The sequence below is a fragment of the Dipodomys spectabilis genome, unplaced genomic scaffold, assembly GCF_019054845.1.
Source record: "Dipodomys spectabilis isolate Male_0828 unplaced genomic scaffold, ASM1905484v1 ptg000499l, whole genome shotgun sequence".
In the NCBI taxonomy this organism is placed as follows: domain Eukaryota; kingdom Metazoa; phylum Chordata; class Mammalia; order Rodentia; family Heteromyidae; genus Dipodomys; species Dipodomys spectabilis.
In genome coordinates, this window is record NW_024871176.1 from 1,544,906 (window position 1) to 1,566,444 (window position 21,539).

General features: G+C 48.3%; 1 protein-coding gene across 2 annotated transcripts; it reads right to left on the minus strand.

Annotated features, from left to right (window-relative positions):
* Window positions 1-5,183: 5,183 nt before the first annotated feature.
* Window positions 5,184-18,478, minus strand: Prkab1 (protein kinase AMP-activated non-catalytic subunit beta 1). Of its 2 annotated transcripts, none has more exons than XM_042669631.1 (7): window positions 18,125-18,478; window positions 14,383-14,546; window positions 13,017-13,110; window positions 12,622-12,736; window positions 10,334-10,467; window positions 6,665-6,733; window positions 5,184-6,413 (listed from the first exon to the last, which is right to left on the minus strand). In XM_042669631.1, exons 1-7 carry the CDS (start codon window positions 18,281-18,283, stop codon window positions 6,336-6,338), a joined length of 813 nt encoding a protein of 270 aa, XP_042525565.1. In that variant the 5' UTR covers window positions 18,284-18,478; the 3' UTR covers window positions 5,184-6,335. The 2 variants fall into 2 exon arrangements, with proteins under 2 accessions (XP_042525565.1, XP_042525564.1); XM_042669630.1 differs by having other exon boundaries at window positions 10,334-10,470.
* Between the last annotated feature and the right edge of the window lie 3,061 nt (window positions 18,479-21,539).

Below are 21,539 nucleotides of genomic sequence, written 5' to 3' on the forward strand. Positions count from 1 at the left end.
AGACTCGGAAACTGGGATGAGAAGTTCCCACCACGTGCTTAGCTATTGGTTGTGAAGGGGTCTTGTATGTATGCTGAGGCTGGCCTCAAACTATGATCCACTGTTCTCAGCCTCTAGAGTAGGATTACAAGTACCAACCACCAGGGCCTCACTCAAGTTTTTCAATAAGGTAATCTGACTGTGACCAAAATTTAGCCTGCAAGGTCCTCTATCTGGCATGCTTGTGATGGGAGCCAAAGAGAATTCTAGTCCTCTTTTGTATTTGACTGTTGGCCATAAAAACCTGACGTAGGATTACAAGGATGAAAAGAATTCAGGGATGAAGTGAAATGTCAGAACCTTTCTTTCCTTAGAACATTAGAAAATTCCAACCAGTCATTTTGGCCATTGTCCTTAGATTCTTTTTTTTTTTTTTTTGGTCGGTCGTGGGGCTTGAACTCTGGGCCTAGGCTCTGTCGCTGAGCTCTTCAGCTCAAGGTAAGCACTTACTACTTGAGGCACAGTGCCACTTCCAATTTTCTGATGGTTAGTTGGAGATGAGTCTCACAGACTTACCTGCGTGGCTGGCTTTGAACTGTGATTCTCAGATCTCAGCCTCCTAAGTAGCTAGGATCACAGGTGTGAGCCACCAGCACCTGGATTCCTTAGGATTCTTGATGGCCTGAATGACTTCAAAAGCTAAGTGAACATGAGTTAGTTCCAAAAGGAATATGCCAAGAAAGGTTCTTTGGATCCTAAGGATCAACCGCAAAGAAACGACCACCAGATTACCAATTGCACCATAGAAAGAGGCCGTCCTTCTTTGTTGCTACTCCTGTTCCTTAATGAACCTGAAATCCAGTGTCCGGATTTTTGTGCTTCCAACTTAATTTTCACAAAGCTAAAGATGGAGTCCAAAGCAAACTGCATAACCAGGAACTTGAACCATTCGGCCCCAAAGAGATGTTTTGCTTAATAAGACTGACAAGCTAATCTATCTGCAGGATTAGGCCTTTTAAATATGGTTGGTTTTAGAAGACCATTCCTGGGGATTTAGGTTAAGGCTGGCCTTCCAGGGCTGAGGCCTGGGATCTTTCTGCCAATCCAAGCAGTTAAGGTGCTTTGTTCCTGTGGTTCTCAGCAGGGGAGAGTATGCTGCCTTAGAAACTGTTTGGTGATGCCTGGAGATGTCTTGATTCTCCTAACTGTGGTGGTGGTGGTGGTAGCTACTGGTACCCAGGGGATGGGAACTAGGGATGCTGCTAAACATCCTCCAGTCACAGAGAATGACCAGGCCCCAAATGTCAGTAGTGCCAAGATTGAGAAAGGAGTCTTGTGCTATTGCACTTGTCCCAGTCACGTTTCTTTCTTGGTGGTTTTCATACTCCTGATGCTATCTGGAGTATAGGGATTGTGGCTCTAGGCACAGTATTTAGAGGAGAAAAAAAATCATTCGTTTAATCAGATGTTGATACATTCCTTAAGGTGGGGAATGTGGAATAGTGGAAATTGTTCAGCAGCGAGTAGCATTTTCCTTGAGCCTGTCAATGATTAATGGAAGTCTGTTTGCCCGGAACGGGTTATTGGAGGTAGAGGAAAGGACTTTGAAAATGACTTTGCTACTGTATGTAACTCTGGCTCTTTCAGAGCCACAAAACAGGGCAAATGAGGATGACCCGGAACATGCACATCTGAAGCCGCCTCTTCTCATTGGTGGTTCACTATTAATATGGGATGGGGTAGCCAGGTTCCAGGGCTCATGCCTGTAATCCTAGCTACTCAAGGAGGCTCAGCTCTGAAGTTAAAAGCCAGCACAGGCAGAAAGGTCTGTGAGACTCTCCAGTTAACCAGCAGGAAGTGGGGGAGTGGCTTAAATAGTAAGAGTACTAGACTTGAACAGGAAAAGTAAGGAGGAGTGGAAGGCTCTGAATTTACGGCTCTGTGCCAGTGCACGCACACATACATACACAGAGATGGGGTGGGGTGGATATAGTTGAGGGGTAGGGAGGACAGGAAGGACAAAGTTCCTTTAGTTTATATATAAGAAGGACAATGCAGGCTAGGTGCCAGTGGCTCAAGCCTATAATCCTAGCTACTCAAGGGGCTGAGATCTGACTAAGGTCAATCTGATTGACTTTCCTACCCAGGGTGGGGTAGGCTTCAAACTGTCATCAGATCTCAGCCTACTGAGTAGCTAGGATTATAGGTGTGAGGCATCAGTGCCTGGCTTGGAAGATCCTTTTTTTTTTTTTTTTTTTGTCTTATTTGTTTTTTGGAAGATCCTTTTAATAAGGATCTTCATCCCATTCGGGGGTGGGGGGTGGGGAGCCTTAATGACCTAACCACCTCTTAAAGGCCCATCTCCTGATAGTACCACATAGACAACAAAACACCTGAATTTTGGAGGAGACATATACCACAGCAGTTGGGGATCAGAAGAATTGGATGAACACTTGGAAGTGAAATTGTGCTCATATAGAAAGAAACCTAGCTAAACTAAATTAAATTTGTTTTTAAACTCAGATGGCCCTATCTCTGATTCCCAGTGTGGATGGTGTCTCTTTGAGAATCTGAGTTTTCAGTCTTGGCCTTTAGAGTCTTTTTTTTTTTTTTTTTTGGTCCGGTCGTGGGGCCTGAACTCTGGGCCTGGGCGCTGTCCCTCAGCTCTTCAGCTCAAGGCTAGCGCTCTACCACTTGAGCCACAGCGCCACTTCCGGCTTTTTGCTTTTTGCTTATGTGGTGCTGAGGAATCGAACCCAGGGCCTCGAGCATGCAAGGCAAACGCTCTACCACTGAGCCACCTTCCCAGCCCGGCCTTTAGAGTCTTAAAGATGTCCTCACCAAGCCAGCTGAGATGCTGGCACTGTCTTCTGTTTGCAGCCAGATCCCATTCATGCTGCAAAAGCTTTGCAGGAGCCCTACACATCATCCAGGGCTAGTCCAAACTCTCATTTTCCAGGGCAGGAAATCACTGGAAGGACACGTGGTTTGCCCAAGGTTACACAGCTGGTGAACAAACGCAGCTCAATCAGTACAACCCAGCTCCAGTGTCTACTCTGGGAAAGAAGATGGTGGCTGATGCAAACTGGACATCAGCCTAGTGATTCCATCTTCAAGACAATCAGCTTCTCTTACATACTCATGAGTGGAACCAGAGGGAAGGAAAGAGCCCTGCCTGGGTCCTTAATTCTTTGGTTTCAATGTTTTTGACATGGTTCTACAGGTCAGCCCTCCCCATCCACAGACTCAGATTCAACCAACCACAAACTGAAAAGAGGAAGAAAAAATTCTGGAACTGTTTGATTCCCTAAGAAACATAGTTTAGCTATTTACATAGGATTTACATTGTATTATGTAACTTGCAGATGATTTCAAGTAGATTGCATGTATGCAGCTTAAATGCAAATATTAGGCCGTCTTATAGAAGGAACTTAAGCATTGGGAGATTTGGGTAGATTTGGGTATCTGAGGGAGCCTTGGCAGCCATCCCCCAAGGATACTGAGGGATGGCTATATTCACCCTTCAATATGGCTCCATTTTACTTGTTTCCAGGTCTTACTTTTGGCTGAGTCAATGTATATATGAATTCCAGAGGGGAAATCTGTCTTCACTGAAAATCAATGAGTTAAGCTTTGACCATGTAGCCAGTCCCCACCTATCGAGGCTAATGAGGCAGGCACGAGAGCTGAATTGCAGAACGTAACTCAACATGTGACTTGGCCTTTGTGGTACCTTTCCATGTCCATGAAGTCTCCTTGTTATTTCCAGCTTCTCGGGTATCGAGGTGCCCACCACTTGGTTCTGCGGGCAGCCTTCCTCTCCACCACAACTGGCTTCCTTATGTGCTTTTTAAGAGGCCAGGAGATCTTTTATAAGTAGATGTGGAGAATGCTACAGAGGGCTATTTCACACTTCCGTGGCCACTTCATGAGTCCCCAGGGTATCAGGGCCCAGACATTTCTAGGGTGACTAGCTGTAAGCGAGTGTTTACCTGGCACTTTCACCTTGGATGTTTCTCCCCTTTGTGGGCAGAGCTCATTTGCATGCTATGTTTTCTTGGAGCTGATGGCTCTGAGCTGACTCTGGGTGGCAGATTTTCCAGTTGGTTACAGAAAGGGTGGTGGTGCTGTGCTTACTCGGGTAGGGAGCTCCTGTCCTGGGTCCTGGGTGTCCTGGAGTCTCAAGCTGGGTCCCCAGCCATTGAGCCCTGTCCTTCAGCTGCCAGGGGCAGAGGGGCTGGGCTCAGCTCGTCAGTAGGAATTCAATGCTAGTGCCGTGTCTGAACATTTTTTGGTATTATTGAGCTTGGTTAGCTATGCATTTTCAAAACTTTTTTTTTCCCCCAAGGCTAGTACCCTACCACTTGAACCACACTGTGCCACTTCTGGCCTTTTCTGTTTATGTGGTACTGAGGAATCAAATCCAGGGCTTCATGCATGCTAGGCAAGCACTCTGCCACTAAGCTATATTCCCAGCCCTCAAAACTATTTTCAAACATCTAAGGTTGTTTAATAATCCCGGAAGTCCCAAGAGGGCTTTCAGGATAAGATGGTTTAATTATCCAGCCTAGGAAGCACAGACTAGAACATGGGAGAGCTTCCCTCTCCTATGCTTTAGTGTTTCATGATGTCCAAGAAAAGGCTCAAAGAACACTAGCAGGGCTGGGCATTGTGGTGCAGGCCTGTAATCCAAACTACTCAGTTAGCTTTGATAGGATTGCTGTTTTAAGGCCAGCCTGGGCTAAGTTAGTGAGACTATCTGAAGAACCAACCGGGACTAAGGGAACAGCTCAAGCTGGAGACTTCTTGCTAGCAGAAAGCTGAGGACAAACCCAAACTCTAGAACACTGGGACTTTTCCGTGCCTAGCTGATAACGGTGTCCATTTAATGGCGTCATGTACTGAGCCCAGGCTCTGCTCCATCGGCCTCATGTAGGAGGAAAATCCTTTGGTGAGGGTGCTGTCTACCTGCCTGAGTCAGGAAGCTGCATCCTGGGCTGAGCGGTTAAATTCCAAACTGTGGTGAGAGGTTGATGAAGGCAATGCCCTGAGGCAGCTGTGGAGTCCAGCCCACTCCAAGTGCCCAAAGGCGACCCCAAACCGCCTGGCAAGTGTCTAGTCTCCTGGAGAACAGTCTAGTCTCTAAGCCAGGAGTGGTTCTATCCAAATACCTGAACACAATCAGAACTTCCTTCAGATGCGGGTCCAGGTATTTTTATAAAGCTTTATTGAAACCTGTATGTCAAGGTGACAGCAATTGAGTGTTTTGAAACTAGTATAACAAAAAAAGGAAAAAAAAAAAAAAGTACCCGAACTCAGGTTTACAAAATAAATACTGGACACCAGCGAACTTGTTTCTGCCTCTCCCAGCAAGAACGAAAGGTCTGACACCTTCTGCAGTGTGGGTGGACACGCGTGCAGTGGCCCTCTGGAAAGCGAGCCGTCCGCTGGTGCACAGGACATCCGTGCAGTGGCTATCAGGCAGGCTGCTGCAGGACTGCAGGTTCCCTTCTGAACAGGCAGCCGTCATTGCTGGGGTCCTCTTTGATTTCTAGGGTACAGGTCCCCTGCAGGAGGGTGGGTGATGCAGCCCGGGCGTCACTTCATTAAGTCTGGAATAAGGAGCTAGCAGTGGCAGTCCTCAGGATCGTCCAGCTCCATGGAGAAATCGGCAGTGGGTTTTGCAGCCTGATCTAAGAACAGGCTAAGATGCGTTGCTGAGCACAGTCACAGGGCGAGTGTTCTAGTTGTGGTGACTTATTGCTGGAAGGCTGGAGAGCCAGCCACCTGTGGTCAGAAAAGTACTGAGTGCATACAGTGTAGGAAACTATTGCAAGACTTCACCTGGAAATCAGACAGCTATTAATTTCGATAGAAATTAGCCCTCGCTGAAGTAGAGAAGGGGAGGAAATCTATTGCTTTGATTGGAAGGGCAGGCTCCATAGCCAGGCCTCAGCGGGGACAGGCCACAGGCCTGAGAGACGCGCAGATGGTGAGACACTTGGGGTGGCCTCTGTCCCCGCTTCCTGGAGCCTTACTAGCAGGGTGGCTTGGCCCTCAGCTGGGGTTTAAGAATGTCCCCCACAGCCGGGGAGGATGCGGGCTCGGAAGCGTGCACCCCTGGAGATGGGGAGCCTCCAGGCTTGCAGCACCTCTGCCTTCCCTTCTGCCTCTTGGACGGGTGCAGACCAGGCTGTCCGGAGCCCCAGGGCCTGGACAGACCTTCGAGCAGGACTAGGGCGGGGGTGAAGTATCTTAGGAAATGTGAAATGTGAGACTCGGTCCATTCCTCTAGTGGAAAGCATGCACGCAGGGCGCTGGGGGTGGCCGTCCCGGGCCCATGCGGCTCCGGGCCCTCATATGGGCTTGTAGAGCAGGGTGGTGACATACTTCTTCTTGTACCGGTGGGTCGCGCTGAGCACCATCACTCCGTCCTGAGGAAGAGGGTAGAAATGACGGGGAGCAGGGCTAGGTTAGGGGCTCAGACTTCAAAGTGCAGGAGACTCTTCATGGAACTTAAGAAAGATATCAATTCCTGTTCACTGCCCCCCGCCCCTCAATCCCCAAGAACCTGAGCCAAAGTTGGCCTCAGACCCTAGAAGCTGCCCCTAAACCCAGCAGGCCCAGGCAGGACTACTGCTGGGGGTCCTGGAGCACCGCTAAGGGTGCTCGGTGAGGCCGTTACCTTGATGGACAGCGCGTAGAGGTGGTTCAGCATGACGTGATTGGGCTCCGGGAGCAGCGCCGGGTCACACTGCGGAGAGATGAAGATGTGAGCATGGAGGACATGGAAAGCAAGCTGCTTCTCCCCGCTTCCAGCCCCAGGTATGAATGCCGAGGAGGTGGGCTCTCCCGCCACCCTCCCTTCCAAGGTCAGGCCAAGGGTACAGATGAGGCCGCTGGGTGCACTGGGTGTGGTTTCTGGCCAGGTTTTTACCCTGCCTGCCAAGCATGGGCCATGGATGTGTTCTCATAGAAGGGGCAGGAAGAAGACCGACGTTGGTTGCAAGTACTTGGAGAGAAACCAAGAAGATCCGATCTACATAAAGCACTCACGAGTGGCTGGATTTCAAACTCAGGTCCCTGAGACTCACACCAGGCACTCAGGGCGAAATGACTAAGGGTGGGAGATGGCGCAACCCTGCAGGAGTTCACACAGCACTGGAACTTAGACCTGCTAGACTCTCCTGGTCTTTTAACAGAAGCCTCAAATTAAGACTCCTTTTCACTGGACACTCTCCCCTTTTATAAATGCTAAATCAAATTAAAACAACAACAACAAACCAGGTAACCAGTGGGTGGTATATTTTGTGCCTGCTTTAAGAGAAGGGGGGGCCTTCAACACTAGGGATACCCCAATCCTGAAGTGCCTCATGATCTCACAAGCCTGGGGCATCCTAGGCCGGCCCCCCCCCCCCCCCCCCCCCCCCCCCCCGCAGTGGATGGTGTGGTTCCCTGCTGAGGTGTGACCACATCCTCCCGGATGAAGATGGTGCGTTTACCATAAACAGGCCTGGTTATCTTGAGAGGCTCTGGCCTAGGCAGCAAAGCCTGGGGAACCCTGCCAGGGGGTTCAAGTTCAGGCATGTATGGGACAGAGGAGTCTGCAGTCCCACAAAAGCCATGTGTGCTGGCTCTCTCAGAAAGGTAGGTGGGTACAGAGAAAGCCAGGTCCTGGTTTCAGCTCTGCCAGATGAGGATCAGCCAGGGTTTTCAGGCCACACACTTGACCTCACTCTGGGCTTGGGATGGCAAAGGCTCCCAGGGCTCAGTGGGTCTGACCAGAGGCTGTGTGAAGCGATGGCCCCACCTGCTCCTCTGAATGCTGGAGCTTACTGTGTGACCCCCCGTATTCCCCCACTCCTGCCTCCGCCTGGAAGGGCTGCAAAGAATTAATTTTAAAAAATGACATGTGGATACTGTGGAATGGCTACCCCAAGCCATTAACATGCATCACTTCACACACATCACATTTTGTGGTTAAAACTTAACATACATTGTGTACAAGCTTGGTGTGTAGACTGGTATGGCTGATGGAAAATGGTATTAAATTCTTCAAAACGTAAGCTAGTTGTGTGTCTGAAGGAACATCTGACTTTCCTGTGTTTACCACAACACTATGCACACCAGCAAAGACAGGGAATAAACAACCTGACAGTCTGCTGATGGATGGATTAAAAACAAATCTACACACAATGGAGCCAGGTGCCAGCGGCTCATGCTTATAATTCTAGCTACTTGAGAGACTGCAGTTTGAAGCCAGCCCAGGCTGAGAAGTCTAAGATTCCATCTCAAATTAACTGGCAAAAAGGCCAAGCTGGGGGCATGGCTCAAGTAGTAGAGTGCCAGATTTAGCAAGCAAGCTGAGAAAGGACTAGGTCCTGAGTTCAAACCTCAGTACCAGCAAAACAACAACCAAAAAGCCTACTAGCCTTAAGAAGTCCTGTCATTTGTAACAACATGGGTAAATTCAGAGGACTTAATGTAAGTAAGCCAGGCACAGAAAGACAAAACTGCATCATCTTATTATTGAGACTCTGCAAGCGCTGAGCTGTGGCAGTAGGAAGTAGAATGTGGTTGCCACAGGCTGGCCTGGGAGCGTGCATGGAGGAGCGGCTGTACAGCATGCTGACGTCACGCTCTAGTGTTTTAAGTGTTAGCAAGATGATGCTCTACTTCTCTTCCATCAAGTATAAGCCACTACAGTGTCTACGTCACAGGGAAGTTGTGAGGCTTCAGTAAGAACCCACGAGAAACACCTAGACGACCTCTTGAGCTACCCCGCAGACCTTATCTTCTGTTGTTTTTATCCAGGCAAGCCAAAACTCTGACCTTCCAACCTTTCCTCCCAAGTGGCTGGGACCAGTGTGTGTCTCTACCTCGGCTTGAATTTCTAACTTAAAAATGTTTTGTAAAAGGACAGGGAGACACATGAGTGGCTCATGCCTGTAATTCTAGCTTTTCAGGAGGCTAAGATCTAAGGATTGCGGTTTGAGAAGCCACTCTAGGCAGGAAAGTCCAAAAGATTCTAATGTCCTATAAGCTATGCAAGAAAGCCGCAAGTGGAACTGTGGCTCAAGTTGTAGAGTGCAAAAGCAGCTCAGGGATAGAGCCCAGGCAGAGTTCAAGGCCCGGGACTGGCTGGGGCGGGGGAGGGAGGAGGGATGGGAAGCAGCCCCATTCAAGTGCTTTTAAGACAGATGTTAAATGTCTTTGCAGTTCTCCACCTGCCTGGAAACCTCCTGGCCCTGGGGGTTCTGAGCCATGCTGGTCCTTACCTTCTGCCCTCTTTTTTGGCTCACAGAATGGCCAACTCCGCTGCTGCCCACGTGCTCGGGGCACTCTTGGCAGAGAGGGGAACCTGGATTGGATAGCAAATGCCCAGCCTCTGCCTGAGGGCTCTGCTGAGTGCTGTAGGCACAGCTGCACATGGACATGTGGCTCATCCTGGCACGGGCCACCAGCTCTGGGAGGCTCTTTGGTGGCAGTTACGTTAGCTCCTGCTATTGTTCGAATGTGTACTCCCAAGTCCATGTGTTGGAAAGGTGCCACCCCCCTCCCCCTGTGAGCGATGACAGGTAGAGGGGGATAGTAAGAGGGAAGCAGGTCATGAGCATGGAGTGTGGACAGTCAGGAGAGGACCAGCCATTTCAAGAGTGGATCGTTACTAAAGCGAATTCAGCTCTCTAGCCTTTCCTCCTCCTCCTGTGGGATAATTCAGCATGGAGGCCCCCCGCCACGTGCTGGGGACAGGTTTCAGACGTGCCGCCTGCAGACCCAGACACTAAATATATTCTGGTCTAAGTGCTCCAGTCTCTAGCATTCTACTGTAGCGGCAGGAATGGACTACGACAGCTCCTCGTACACATGTGCCTTTTAGGTGATGACTGGGACCAACTCTTAATTCTAGAAGCAGGCAGGAGGAACAATTCAGGGTAAACAGAACAGAAAAGGAGCCCCAAGGAACAGCTGGCTACGTCCGGGATCCAGGCTACACTCCTTTCTTAGATGCAAAGCCAGTTTCCTGGAGGACGAGTGTGAGCAATACTTCAAATCTTGATTGACAAGTACTGACTGATGTTTCTAAAGCAACTTAGTGATTAAAACTAGGGTCTAACATGTGGGGGCCTGAGGAAGAATTGAGGAATTCGGGGCTGGCTACGGGGTTTACGGGGTGGTCATGAATCATGATGGAATGGGGCAGGGTGGGAGGGAAAGCTCAGAACTGCTTTGTGGGAGGGGAGACAGCACATGCATACTGAGGATTTCTATGGGGGACACTGCACTTGTCCACTAGCGACTGGGCAGGTGGACAGGACTGTGGAGGAAGGTCTGGACGGATGCCAGCACTCACCGAAATCCCTGTGTCCTTGTTCAGGATGACCTGTAGCAGGTGTGGAGGGAGGATGGGCGGAGCCTTAAATCGCTCTTCGGGTTTGGAGACATAGGGCTCCTGGTGGTAGGGTCCCGGGGGAGAACTGGACAGCTCTGTTGGGAGATGGCGACAACATTCTGAAAATTATGAGCTTCAGGAGTAGTCTCTCCTCTAGCTTTTTTTTTTGGTCTCTTGTTCCATCAATACAGATTTACAGTCTCTTAAAAGACGTATAGAGTACTGAGCCAGGCGCCTGTGACTCATGCCTATAATCCTAGCAACTATGATCCGAGGATCATAGTTTGAAGTCAGCTTTGGCAGAAAAGATTGTGAGAGTTTGTATCTCCAATTAATCAGCAAGAAGCCAAAAGTGGAGGTGTGGCTCAAGTGGTAGAGCACCAGAGACTTGAGTGAAAAAGCTGAGAGAGTGAGGCCCCAGTACTAGTCACCAAAAAAAAAAAGAAAGATGTAGGCTCCAAAGAGAAAGCCCTTTTGGAACGTGGGTACATGGATAAAAATCAGTGCTGAACTCAGATGTGCTGGTGGAAGACAGGAGTTGCAGCAAAGCCAGGGAATATGGGTCAGGCTAACAAGCAGGCCGATCTCAATCAGCCAACCTCACGTGTCAGCAGAACAAGGCTTCCTTCTCACTGCGGGCTGAGCTGGCCAAAACCAGACAGGAGCTCAAGCCGTCCTGTGAGGATTAAGTGGCTGAGCACAAGCGTCCTGTGAACATGACCAGCCAGCGTGAAACAGGTTATACAAGGCATCAAATGTTATTTTTTCAAAAAGTTAAAAACCTATTTGTTGGACTCCATCACCCTCAGTTCCTTGAGTCCCTTGATTGAAGAGATATATTAGGAAGCGTCTGGAAGCACAGTGCTTGATGTCAGAAGCAGCCAATGTCTGAGCTGCGGAAGGTACTGAGCCACTATCCAAACTCCGGTCACCTGGTCCCCACACTAGTCCCCAATGCATCTGATAGGCTCGAGCTCTGGCAAGTCCCTTGGTGCCATTCTCTAAGGGCAGATTCCCTTCAGAGGACTCAACCACATGGCAGCAGGGGACTGAGAAAAGCCTTAAAGGCAGAAGACAGCTATGAAGGGTAAACGGGTGATACTGTAAGAAAGCTGGAGAAGTGGAGAGCTTGAAGTTGGATTATCAGCAAACGGTGAGAGGCTCACTTTCTCTCCTGGATGCTCTGTACCACAGAAACCTGCCTAAAAGTTCTGGTATTCAACAAATAAACACATTTATCCACCAGAGGCGGCTACATGGGTAGTTTTTCCTGTTCCCTTACCTATCTTAGGAAGGAAAATAGGGTATTTCTAAAGGAGAGTTAGCCATCCCAGAAGAAGAAAACTATTAGGGGTTTCTAAGTCCCACTGAACAACCTGATCTGATGTCACAGAAAGCCTGTCAATTCACCACTGTGATTTCAGAATAGCTAAAGAACCCTGGTGGTGGAACCTCCAGCCCAGCCAGGTGAGGAAGGAAAAACATCAACCTGGAAACTCAACAGAAGCCATGTCGTTACACTGCCGGACGTCCCATGGGGCCAGGAACTGCTTAAACCGCTGCTGAGGCCAGCAAGAGCAGACAGACAGCTGGCACTCCAGATTACATGTCCTATCACTGCATTGTACACATTTCATCCTGCTGGCTTTGGTTGGGGGTGGGGGAAGCAGGGACGGGCAATTAATGGAAGCTTCTGTGATCAGAAGAATCCTGGGCATCAACAACCAGACCTGACAAGAGGAAGGACTCATGGGCAAGTTTGCTAGCAGAAAGGAAGGGTGTGCTGTGTAGCCCGCTGCTTATGGCCAGCTGCCTTCTCTCCTTGTCAGGGAATGTGACAAGGTCCTGAGGGGACACGAGTGCTGGCCAAGGTCACTGAGGTATCTGTTTACCCCTCTCTGCCTCCAGTTCTTCAGGCATGAGTGGGAAGCAAGCTGGCAGCTTCCCCCACGCTGGTTCACTACCAATCCAACGGAGCCCTCGAGGGCCCTTTTTGGCCCTGACACTGGCTTGACAAGTTCTGGTTCTATCCCCATGGCCAAGCAGAACTACCGAGTACTGAAGAAGACAAAGATGGCACAGGGGACCTGACAGAGGAAGGAATGAATGTTGTAGCCCCTCGAGGAGACACCAGTGTCCACCTTATTGGGCAGCTTTTGCTCAAAAGCGAGAGGCAAGAGAATGAGAGCACTGCTGGACTGCGCAGCCCCCGCCGGCACACATGGGGATAAAATGAACTGTGTTCATACCAGACACATCGGAGCACTTTTGGGAATCCACCATTAAAGCATCAAACACTTCAAAGTCAGTTTTCTTCACTTGAATGATGTTGTTAACTGTGCCAAGCTGGCTGGTTACTATCGGCTGGGAAAAGACAGACAGGCAGAAATCATAACATGGAAGGTCTAGGGAGAGCATTCTTTAGAGGACTTGGAATTCCTGACTAGAACGTGTCACCTCCTGGCCTTGGTAGCTACCCTACTTTGTTCTGGTGGAGTTATGCCAGTGATCTGACAACTGGCACTACCTCACCCAGCCACACATGGGGATTTGTACCAGCAGGGCGACAAGCCGCAAGGGAAGGTCAGATGATTGACATGAACTCTGCAGGTACATGGAGGACTAAGGGCGAGAGGCAGAGTACCTCGGAAGGGTCATGTGTCCACTGGCCATCCACGAAGAACTTGTACTGATGCTCTCCTTCTGGCAGGTCCAGGATGGCTACAAAGTTGTTGTGGCTGCAAGGAGAAAGGAAGGAGAACATGTCTTTTGGGTGATCTTGTCTGCTCAGCTCTAACCAGTCAGGGAAAAACAAAACACAATCTGGGAGAATGATCTCAACCCAGAAAAGCTACCTAAGGAAACCAAAGTGCATGAGTTTTCTGGAAAACTCAATTTAAATACGAAGAATCGACACTCCTCACATGGAAAGGTCAACACACGGGCATCGGTGCTTTTCAAGCCTGCATGCAAAATATCACTTAGCAGTCGTGGGTGCCAAGGAGAACAATACAAGACAAACACCAGCTGCCTAGTTTTCCCCTTTTGTCAGTTTACTTTGGGCGGAGGCAGGGATCTGTGTAACAGGAGGCACAAACTATCTCTAAAGAAACTTGTGCCACTATTCCGGGAACTGCTTTCATCTGGTTGTTTTGTTCTTCTGACTTGAACTGACTTTGAGTACTATGCCAACTGGCTTCTTCCTTCTCCGGTGTTACTGCTGGGGACGCAGGCAGCCCGACATGCTTCATCAAGACACTTAGCTGGTGAAGGCATTTTCTCCTGGACAATTTGAGACATGAGTTCCTGTCAGCATTCTTAATAAAACGTCTTACTCCAACCCTGCTAATGATACCTACACAGCAAGTATCTCCAGAATAGAAGTGATGCACAAATTAGAACGAACCTCAAAAGTCTCTCTTGCCTTTTTTTTTTTTTTTGCCAGTCCTGTAGCTTGGACTCAGGGCCTGGGCACTGACCCTGAGCCTCTCTGTGCTCAAGGCTGGCACTCTACCACTTAAGCCACAGTGCCACTTCCAGCTTTTTCTGTTTATGTGGTACTGAGGAATCGGACCCAGGGCTTCAAGCACGCTAGGCCCCGATAGTCTCTTTTTAACAGATGGGAAAACTGAGGCTCAGCTGCAAAATGAGTGTGTAGGCAGTCTTAAGATTCTTAGCTCAGTGCCCTCTCTAGTGCCCTGGGAATATTCTCTTTCTCAGGAGAAACATCTACCTAAGGACCTGAACTGGGAGATATCCATGACCCACAAATACTTTCCACTGAGACATGTTGTTTCTGTCTTAAAAAAAAAAAAAAAAAAGTGTGCTTTAAACCCAGAAGTTTCTCAGGTGTGAGATTTGAATCTCTTCACTTATTAAGCAAAATTATTTCAGCATCTCTTGTCCAAAAGCATGCTTTGTTTCTATTCACCTACAGAGATCTTTTAGAAAGAAGAACTCTATAAGGGTTTAGGCAAATATAAATATGTGAGCACTCCCCATGCAATTACCTTCTTGTGAGGGGAAGTTTACTCCAGTTATTGAAGGACCCAGATAAGTAAACTTCCTTTCCACCACCCGTCCATCGAAATACAGTTGGCCGAGCCTGGGTGGGAGCCTTATCATTCACTTCAAGATCATGCTGCCAGGCCAGGAACTCCTCCTTCTCTGGAGCCTAGAAACAGAGCAGTTTACTCAGAAATAGGAAGCCATAAGTGAGCACCCTACAACTGACTACTAAACTAATATTGACAGTTCATTCTAAAGAGGCGGCCCGCCCTTGCTGGTTTTGTTTCCCCAACCACAATGTGGGGTAATAAAAATAACTACTTTATAAGGTTTCTGCAAGGACTGCGTTTCTGTGAAATGATCTGAAGCATTGTTGATACATAGTGAGTACTTAATGATTATTAGCTCTTATTGTGGTGATAAAGAGGGCTATGGGGAATGTGGCTTAGTGACAGAGTGTCTGCCTAGCATGCTTGAAGCCCTGGGTTCAATTCCTCAGTACCATATAAACAGAAAAAGCCGGAAGTGGCACTGTGGCTTAAGTGGTAAAGTGCTAGCCTTGAGCAAAAGAAGCTCAAGGACAGTGCCCGGGCCCTAAGTTCAAGCCCCAGGACTGACAAAAAAAAAATAAAAAGACAGACAGAAACAAGGAAAGAAAGAAAGAAAGAAAGAAAGAAAGAAAGAAAGAAAGAAAGAAAGAAAGAAAGAAAGAAAGAAAAGAGGGCTTCATAAATTCTGAAGGAAACCAAAAAAACTTGCTTGGAAGAAGACTACAGTGAACCCAAGACTAGTAAGAGTATAAGGTCCTGAGTTTAAGTCCTATCAACACACACAAAAAAGAGTAGGGCTGGGAAGGTGGCTCAGTGGTAGAGCGCTTGCCTTGCATGCCTGAGGCCCTGGGCTCGATTCCTCAGCACCACATAAGCAAAAAGAAAAAAGCCGGAAGTGGCGCTGTGGCTCAAGTGGTAGAGCACTAGCCTTGAGCTGAAGAGCTGAGGGACAGCGCCCAGGCCCAGAATTCAGGCCCCACTACCGGACCAAAAAAAAAAAAAAATTCAAGAGTACATTAATAGTTATGAGGGACAATTCCAGAGCTGTCAACTTGACGACTGGCAAGTCCATACTGTGTGGAAGAATACTATTCTGAGTGCTGCCTGGGCACCGAGGACAAACAAGACTGTCTGTACCAAACGTGTATTCCAGCATGACACAGGATCACATTTAATCCTGTCTAGGTGAAATTTATTTGGTTGTGGATCTCTCATATCTTTCTTAGTAAGTAGTAGAATATTTTAACAGCCGGAATTCTAAAGTTGAGAGAACCCTTAAAGGGGTGCAGCAGGCTTCTGGCACCTTCCTCTCAAACACGGAGCAGAACTTATCTAAAAGATGCCTGCATTCCTAGAGTTCTAACAAGGTCCACAGATTATAAAGAATAACAGCTGGAATTGCTTTAGGTGGGTGTGGTAACAGTGGTGAAGTGGGATAGTCAAAAGAACTGAGGGGTTTGCTATCTAGGCATTCAACCCAGAGAGAGAGAGAGAGAGAGAGAGGGAGAGAGAGAGGGAGAGAGAGAGGGAGAGAGAGAGGGAGAGAGAGAGGGAGAGAGAGAGGGAGAGAGAGAGGGAGAGAGAGAGGGAGAGAGAGAGGGAGAGAGAGAGAGAGAGAGAGAGAGAGAGGAGAGAGAGAGAGAGAGAGTGTGTGTGTGTGGTTTGCTATCTAGGCATTCAACCCAGTGTGTGTGTGTGTGTGTGTGTGTGTGTGTGTGTGTGTGTGTGTGTGTGTGTGTGTGTGTGTGTGTGTGTGTGTGTGTGTGTGTGTTATCTAGGCATTCAACTCAGAGTGTGTGTGTGTGTGTTTGCTATCTAGGCATTCAACCCAGTGTGTGTGTGTGTGTGTTTGCTATCTAGGCATTCAACCCAGAGTGTGTGTGTGTTTGCTATCTAGGCATCCAACCCAGAGTGTGTGTGTGTGTGTTTGCTATCTAGGCATTCAACCCAGAGTGTGTGTGTGTGTGTGTGTGTTTGCTATCTAGGCATTCAACCCAGTGTGTGTGTGTGTGTGTGTGTGTGTGTGTGCATTATGTCATCTCAGTAACTTTGGGTGAATTGAGAATGGATGTTACTCACATTTAATCTCCACAGATCCTCTGCATGTTAAATATTTCTTGTAATTTTAAATATATATATATATATATAACATTGTTGTTATTAAAATATTGTACAGAGGGGTGACCATCATAAGTCAGGTATATTTCTTTTTTTTGGGGGGGGGGGGAAAACAATGTCGCTCCTTCCTTCCCTTTACCCCCAAACCTGTAGGAGTTTTGTAATAGCAACAACGTATACTTCTTGAAGAAAGTAATTCCCATTTTTATGGTGTTTTATTTAACAGTGTTGGGGCCAAAAGTACTTAGGGGAGGGAAGGCCTGTCAAATCATTGGGGAGGCCTGATTCCAAAGTTCATGGCACACTCTAGGAATGGAAGGAGCTCAGAAAACAAATTCACATCACTGGCTGTAAGGCCAAGTAAAAAGCAGTCTCTAATTTAAAGCTAGACTTAGAACCAAGACACAAGTGAGAATGTGAGCCTATAATCACCTAGTCTAATATCTAAGGGGAAAAAAGTATGAGTAAAGGTGAAATGAGTTGTGAGGGAATTAGCCCATCTGGACAATGATGATTAACATGTAATTGAATAGTAACAGACTGGGGGGTGGGAAGATACTTTCATTCCTCCTAAACCTTTATTCCTTTAAGGACTTAGCTCTTTGCTGGGTGCCAGTGGCTCAGACCTGGAAGCCTAGCTGAGATCTGAGGATTGGAGTTGGAAGCCAGCCTGGGCAAACAAGTCATCTCTAATTAACCAGCAAAATGCTGGAAGTGGAGGAGTGGCTCAAGTTGTGCTCTAGTTTGGGGTGAGAAAGCTAAGGGAGAGAGTGAGGTTCAGGGACTTAGTTCTTCACCTGTTGGAATAAGGAGCCCTGTAACTGGAAACACACATATGCACAAACAAGGTGAGTAAATGTGGGTAAAGCTGGAGTCATCTTCCTGTTTCACAAAGCGGAGTGTATTAGGAAGTCCGATCTCCACTCGTAGAAAATAATGTGCTTTGGTCTACAGAAGAAGCTAAGTCCTGTTAGGAGCCGAGTGGCTGTTTGCTGTTTCCTTCAGACTTGACACCAACAGGCCTTCACAAGTAGCATTAACTTTTCCCTGATGTGCTCTTTAAAAGGGGGGGGGGGAAGGGCACCCAAAGTATCAGAAGGAGGCACCCCCGATCCCTTGTGCTGTCCAAACTATTCACAGCGACTTGGACTCCAGAACGGGCAGTCCTTTTTTTTAAAAAACAAAAAGAAAGACAGACACGCCAGCCTGCACCAAGCCGAGGGAAGACTGTCTCCAAGCTGTGGAATTAATTACGCCCAGGAGAAAGGCAAAGGCACTGGTGCTCAATTACCGCTAGCGCGACTCTTGATCATTAATTAAGCATTCGGAATTCGGTCCCAGAACTGCCTTTCTCCTTAATGATGCGCTCCAGCTCCCTCTGGGTGACACGCTCACCATCGGAAATCCAGACTCGGGTTCCCCCGGTGGCGGGAGCGGGGGGGGGGGGGTCGCTCGCGGGGCTGGCTGCGATGGGGATGGCCGTCGGAGGGGACGTGGCGGGAATCTGCTGCACGGGTCCCGCACGCCCCTCCCCCCGTGGGGAGCCCGGTCCCCCCTCCCCCGCCGGCCCTCGCACCTTGATCTCCTCCGAGTGGAAGAGGTCGGCGTCCTCGGGGCTGTCCATCAGGATCTTGGGCCGGTCCCCGTCCTTGGCGCCCCCCGAGCTGTCCCGGCGGTGCGCCTTGTGCCCGCCCTGGCGCTCCAGCGCCGCGCGCTCGCTGCTCGTGTTGCCCATGGCGGGGGTCTGTCGGCGGGGACACCGGGCAGGGGGGGACGGACACCGGCTGGAGGGGGGGTCGTGGAGGAAGTCCGGGGTACCACGCCCCTCCGGTGCAGGCCGCTGTCGGCGGCGACTTTACCTGCTCCAGGCGGTCGCGGCTCGGACTCAAGCAGCGGGAAGGTAACCTGACACTTTCCCGACACGCCCCACCCCCTCGGTAACTTCCGCTTCCGGCGACTCCGGCGGAGGAGCGGGGCGGGCGGGGAGGGGGGTAGGAGTAGGGAGAGGAGCTGAAGCGGAGGAGGAAGCGGAGGGGTAGCCGCGGCACCCCCCCCCCCACTTCCGTCACTTCCGCTTCCGGCCTGGTCTGGGTGTTGGCGCCGTCGCAGTCGGTTGAAGAGGGGCCGCGCCCAAGACCAAGTTCCTTGAGCGCCTTGAGCGGCAGGAGGCGCTCGCGCGCGCCGGCCATGTTGACAGCTTTTCCCGCGCTGGACCCGGGAGCGGTGACGACGTGATGACGTCAGCGCAGCCCACCGGCCTCCAGCCGACGGTGCAAGGTACAGCCTGAGACCCCTTAGTGCCGGGTGCAAGTCGACGGCGCGGCCCCTTGGAACCCCGTCGTGGGGCTGGGAAGGCGGCCTGGTGGTTGAGCGCCTGCCTAGCACGCGTGAGGCCCTGGGTTCCAGTCCTCAGTGCCACCTAAACAAAAAGTAAACCACAAAAATTAAAAGGAAAAAGCACATTAAAAAACAAGAACCCACGAAAAACCCCACCCTGCCATGCATTGTTTAAAATGCAACCCTACTCCAGGACCTGTGGAATCCCCAAGTCTGAGCATTGGTGGAGAATTCAGGTAACTTGCAGGAACCTGGAGATTTTACTTTAAACGCGGGAGTTAACTTGTGTGTGTTTTAAAGCACACCAAGCACACATGTGGGTGGTTATAGTTCAAGGTATGTCAGAATCACTTTGGACATGCAATTCTACGCAAAGATGTATGAGCGTTTGCGCTTTGCTTTTTGTCACCCAGGAGTGCATGAGGGCTTCCTATAGCAGCCCAGCTCCATACAGACTTACAGGTCCTTGAGATTCCCACGTGAAAAGCATCTCAGTCTCTCTCTCATACACACACACACACACACACACACACACACACACACGAGATGAATAGGTGAATGAGGATTTTTGTTTTAGTATAACAGGGTTAAAGTACAGAGAAATGGAAATGAGAGAAATATTTCCTGCTCTCCATGCTGTTAACTACTGCCTTTGATCTTTCTGACCTGGGGGAAAACAGCAACTCCAAAATCTTAAACTATGATTCTGGGCAGCTATGAAGAGTGCTATTTATTATTCTAAAAAAAAAAAATGATTCACAGACTGCTTTTCATAAACTCCAAGCAATTGATGAAATTTTTAAAAAATGGAGATGTGTCTGGGTCTAACCAAAGCACAAGGACAATAAGTGAGTTTTAGGGTTTTCTTTTTCCAGATATGCTTGTCGCTTTTACCCAAAGTTGGCATGCTTTTGCCATTTCCAAGGAGAGGGAAGATTTAGGTAGTCCCTTTTAGGTGTGCTAATCCTTGTAATTTAACATCAAGAAGGAAGAATAAGGCGAGTACCTGAGAGTCACACCTGAAATCCTAGCTGAGATCTGAGGATCATTGTTAGAAGCCAGCCCAGGCAGGAAAGTCTCTGAGACTCTTATCTCCAATTAATCACAGAAAAAGCTGGAATGTGGCTCAAATGGTAGAGTGTTACCCTTGAGCAAAAGGAGCCCATGGAGAGTGCCCAGGCCCAGAGTTCAAGCCCCAGGACTGGAAAAAAAAGAAAACAAAAAAGAGGAGATGTAGTAGGAGGGAAGCTTGACAGACTCTTTAGTTGCTTTCTGGTGTTAACTTTTGGTTCTGGCTGTTGATATTTGTTAAAAAAAATATATATATATATTATGTATATATATTTTTCCTTATTTTCTCATCTGTCCTGCTTCATTTTGGCCAGTGCCAAAGTGCATATATATATACACACATATGTACACATATACATATATACATACATACAGGTATACATATATACATTTAGTCCTTATCTATCTATTCTGCTTCACTTTGGCCAGTACTTCTGTAAGAAGTACATACCTTATGATACCAAAATATTGTAATTTTCCTCCATGTTGGTCATTAGCATAGTTTTGTTCAGTTTTGCTTATATGTGCATCAAAAATACATTACATATGCTAGACCACATCATGCATATCATTCACTGGATGTTTATCTAATACCTACAATGTAACAGGTAACTCAGTGCTAAGTAAATGCGGAACACAGATGACTAACACATTCTCCTGGGGGGAAGCTGGCATTTTCTATCACCATATAAAAATGAACCTTTATTTTCATAGGTAGTTTTGCTTCTTTTATTTCTTCTAGAAATATGCACATGGGAGATTCTTTCCAAGAATCTAATTAATGCATTAATTCTAACATGTACACACAGGAGTCCAGAAGGGACTTAGAGGCAGGCCAGGAAACGGGATCAGAGCGAAGAAGGGTTTCCTGGAGCTGATGACTGACATTCTGAGTTTACTCAACATAATCAGACATGTTGAATGCCCTTGCCGAACTGGATAACAGGCAGATGATAGATTCTGGACAACTCAGAATCTATTCTTGGAATTGTTTTTTTGATAGTAGCCTGACTTGCTCATAATAGATAACAAAAAAGTCTTCAAAAGACTGAGAGACAAGGAAAAACTCACACACTGTGGATGCTATCTGGGTTTTGCAGGTGCTTTGTTGTGTGAGAAAAATGTCAAGACTTCTGCTCTGACTCAGATAAAATAACAATAAAAGCCTGACTCTTTGATGCCAAACAAAACTGGAGATAGTGTTACTAGAAGTTTAAGACTGCAAAGTTGACCATAGGTCCTTGAATTTGGCAAGAGGAGAATTCAGGCAAGACATGAATATAATCAAGATGATAGGAAAGTTTGTTAGAAAAGAAGTGTGGCCACTCTCAAGCATCTCACACTGTCTTTGGGGGGGATTACTGAGATTGGCAGGGCAAGAGAAGCCCTGCATAATTAAAACAGTCCAGGTCATAGGCTGGTTCAGAAGCGGAGGCAGATGGTCTGATCGTCCAGTTATCTCAGGATTGGTCAGGAGCTTTGCTGCAATAAGAACCCCTAACACCTGGTGGGTGTTCAGTGGTCCCGCCCTTCCTGGCTTCCTAGATGGCTGCAAAGTGAATGGCTCAGGAGCATTAAGTCCC

Coding starts and splice junctions, on each gene's coding strand:
- Prkab1 (XM_042669630.1), bottom strand. CDS start 18,283: ATGGGCAACACGAGCAGCGAGCGCGCGGCGCTGGAGCGCCAGGGCGGG. Junction 13,111..14,382: donor AAACTTCCCCTCACAAGAAG/GTAATTGCATGG, acceptor TTCTCCTTGCAG/CCACAACAACTTTGTAGCCA. Junction 10,471..12,621: donor AAAGTGCTCCGATGTGTCTG/GTATGAACACAG, acceptor GCCATCTCCCAA/CAGAGCTGTCCAGTTCTCCC.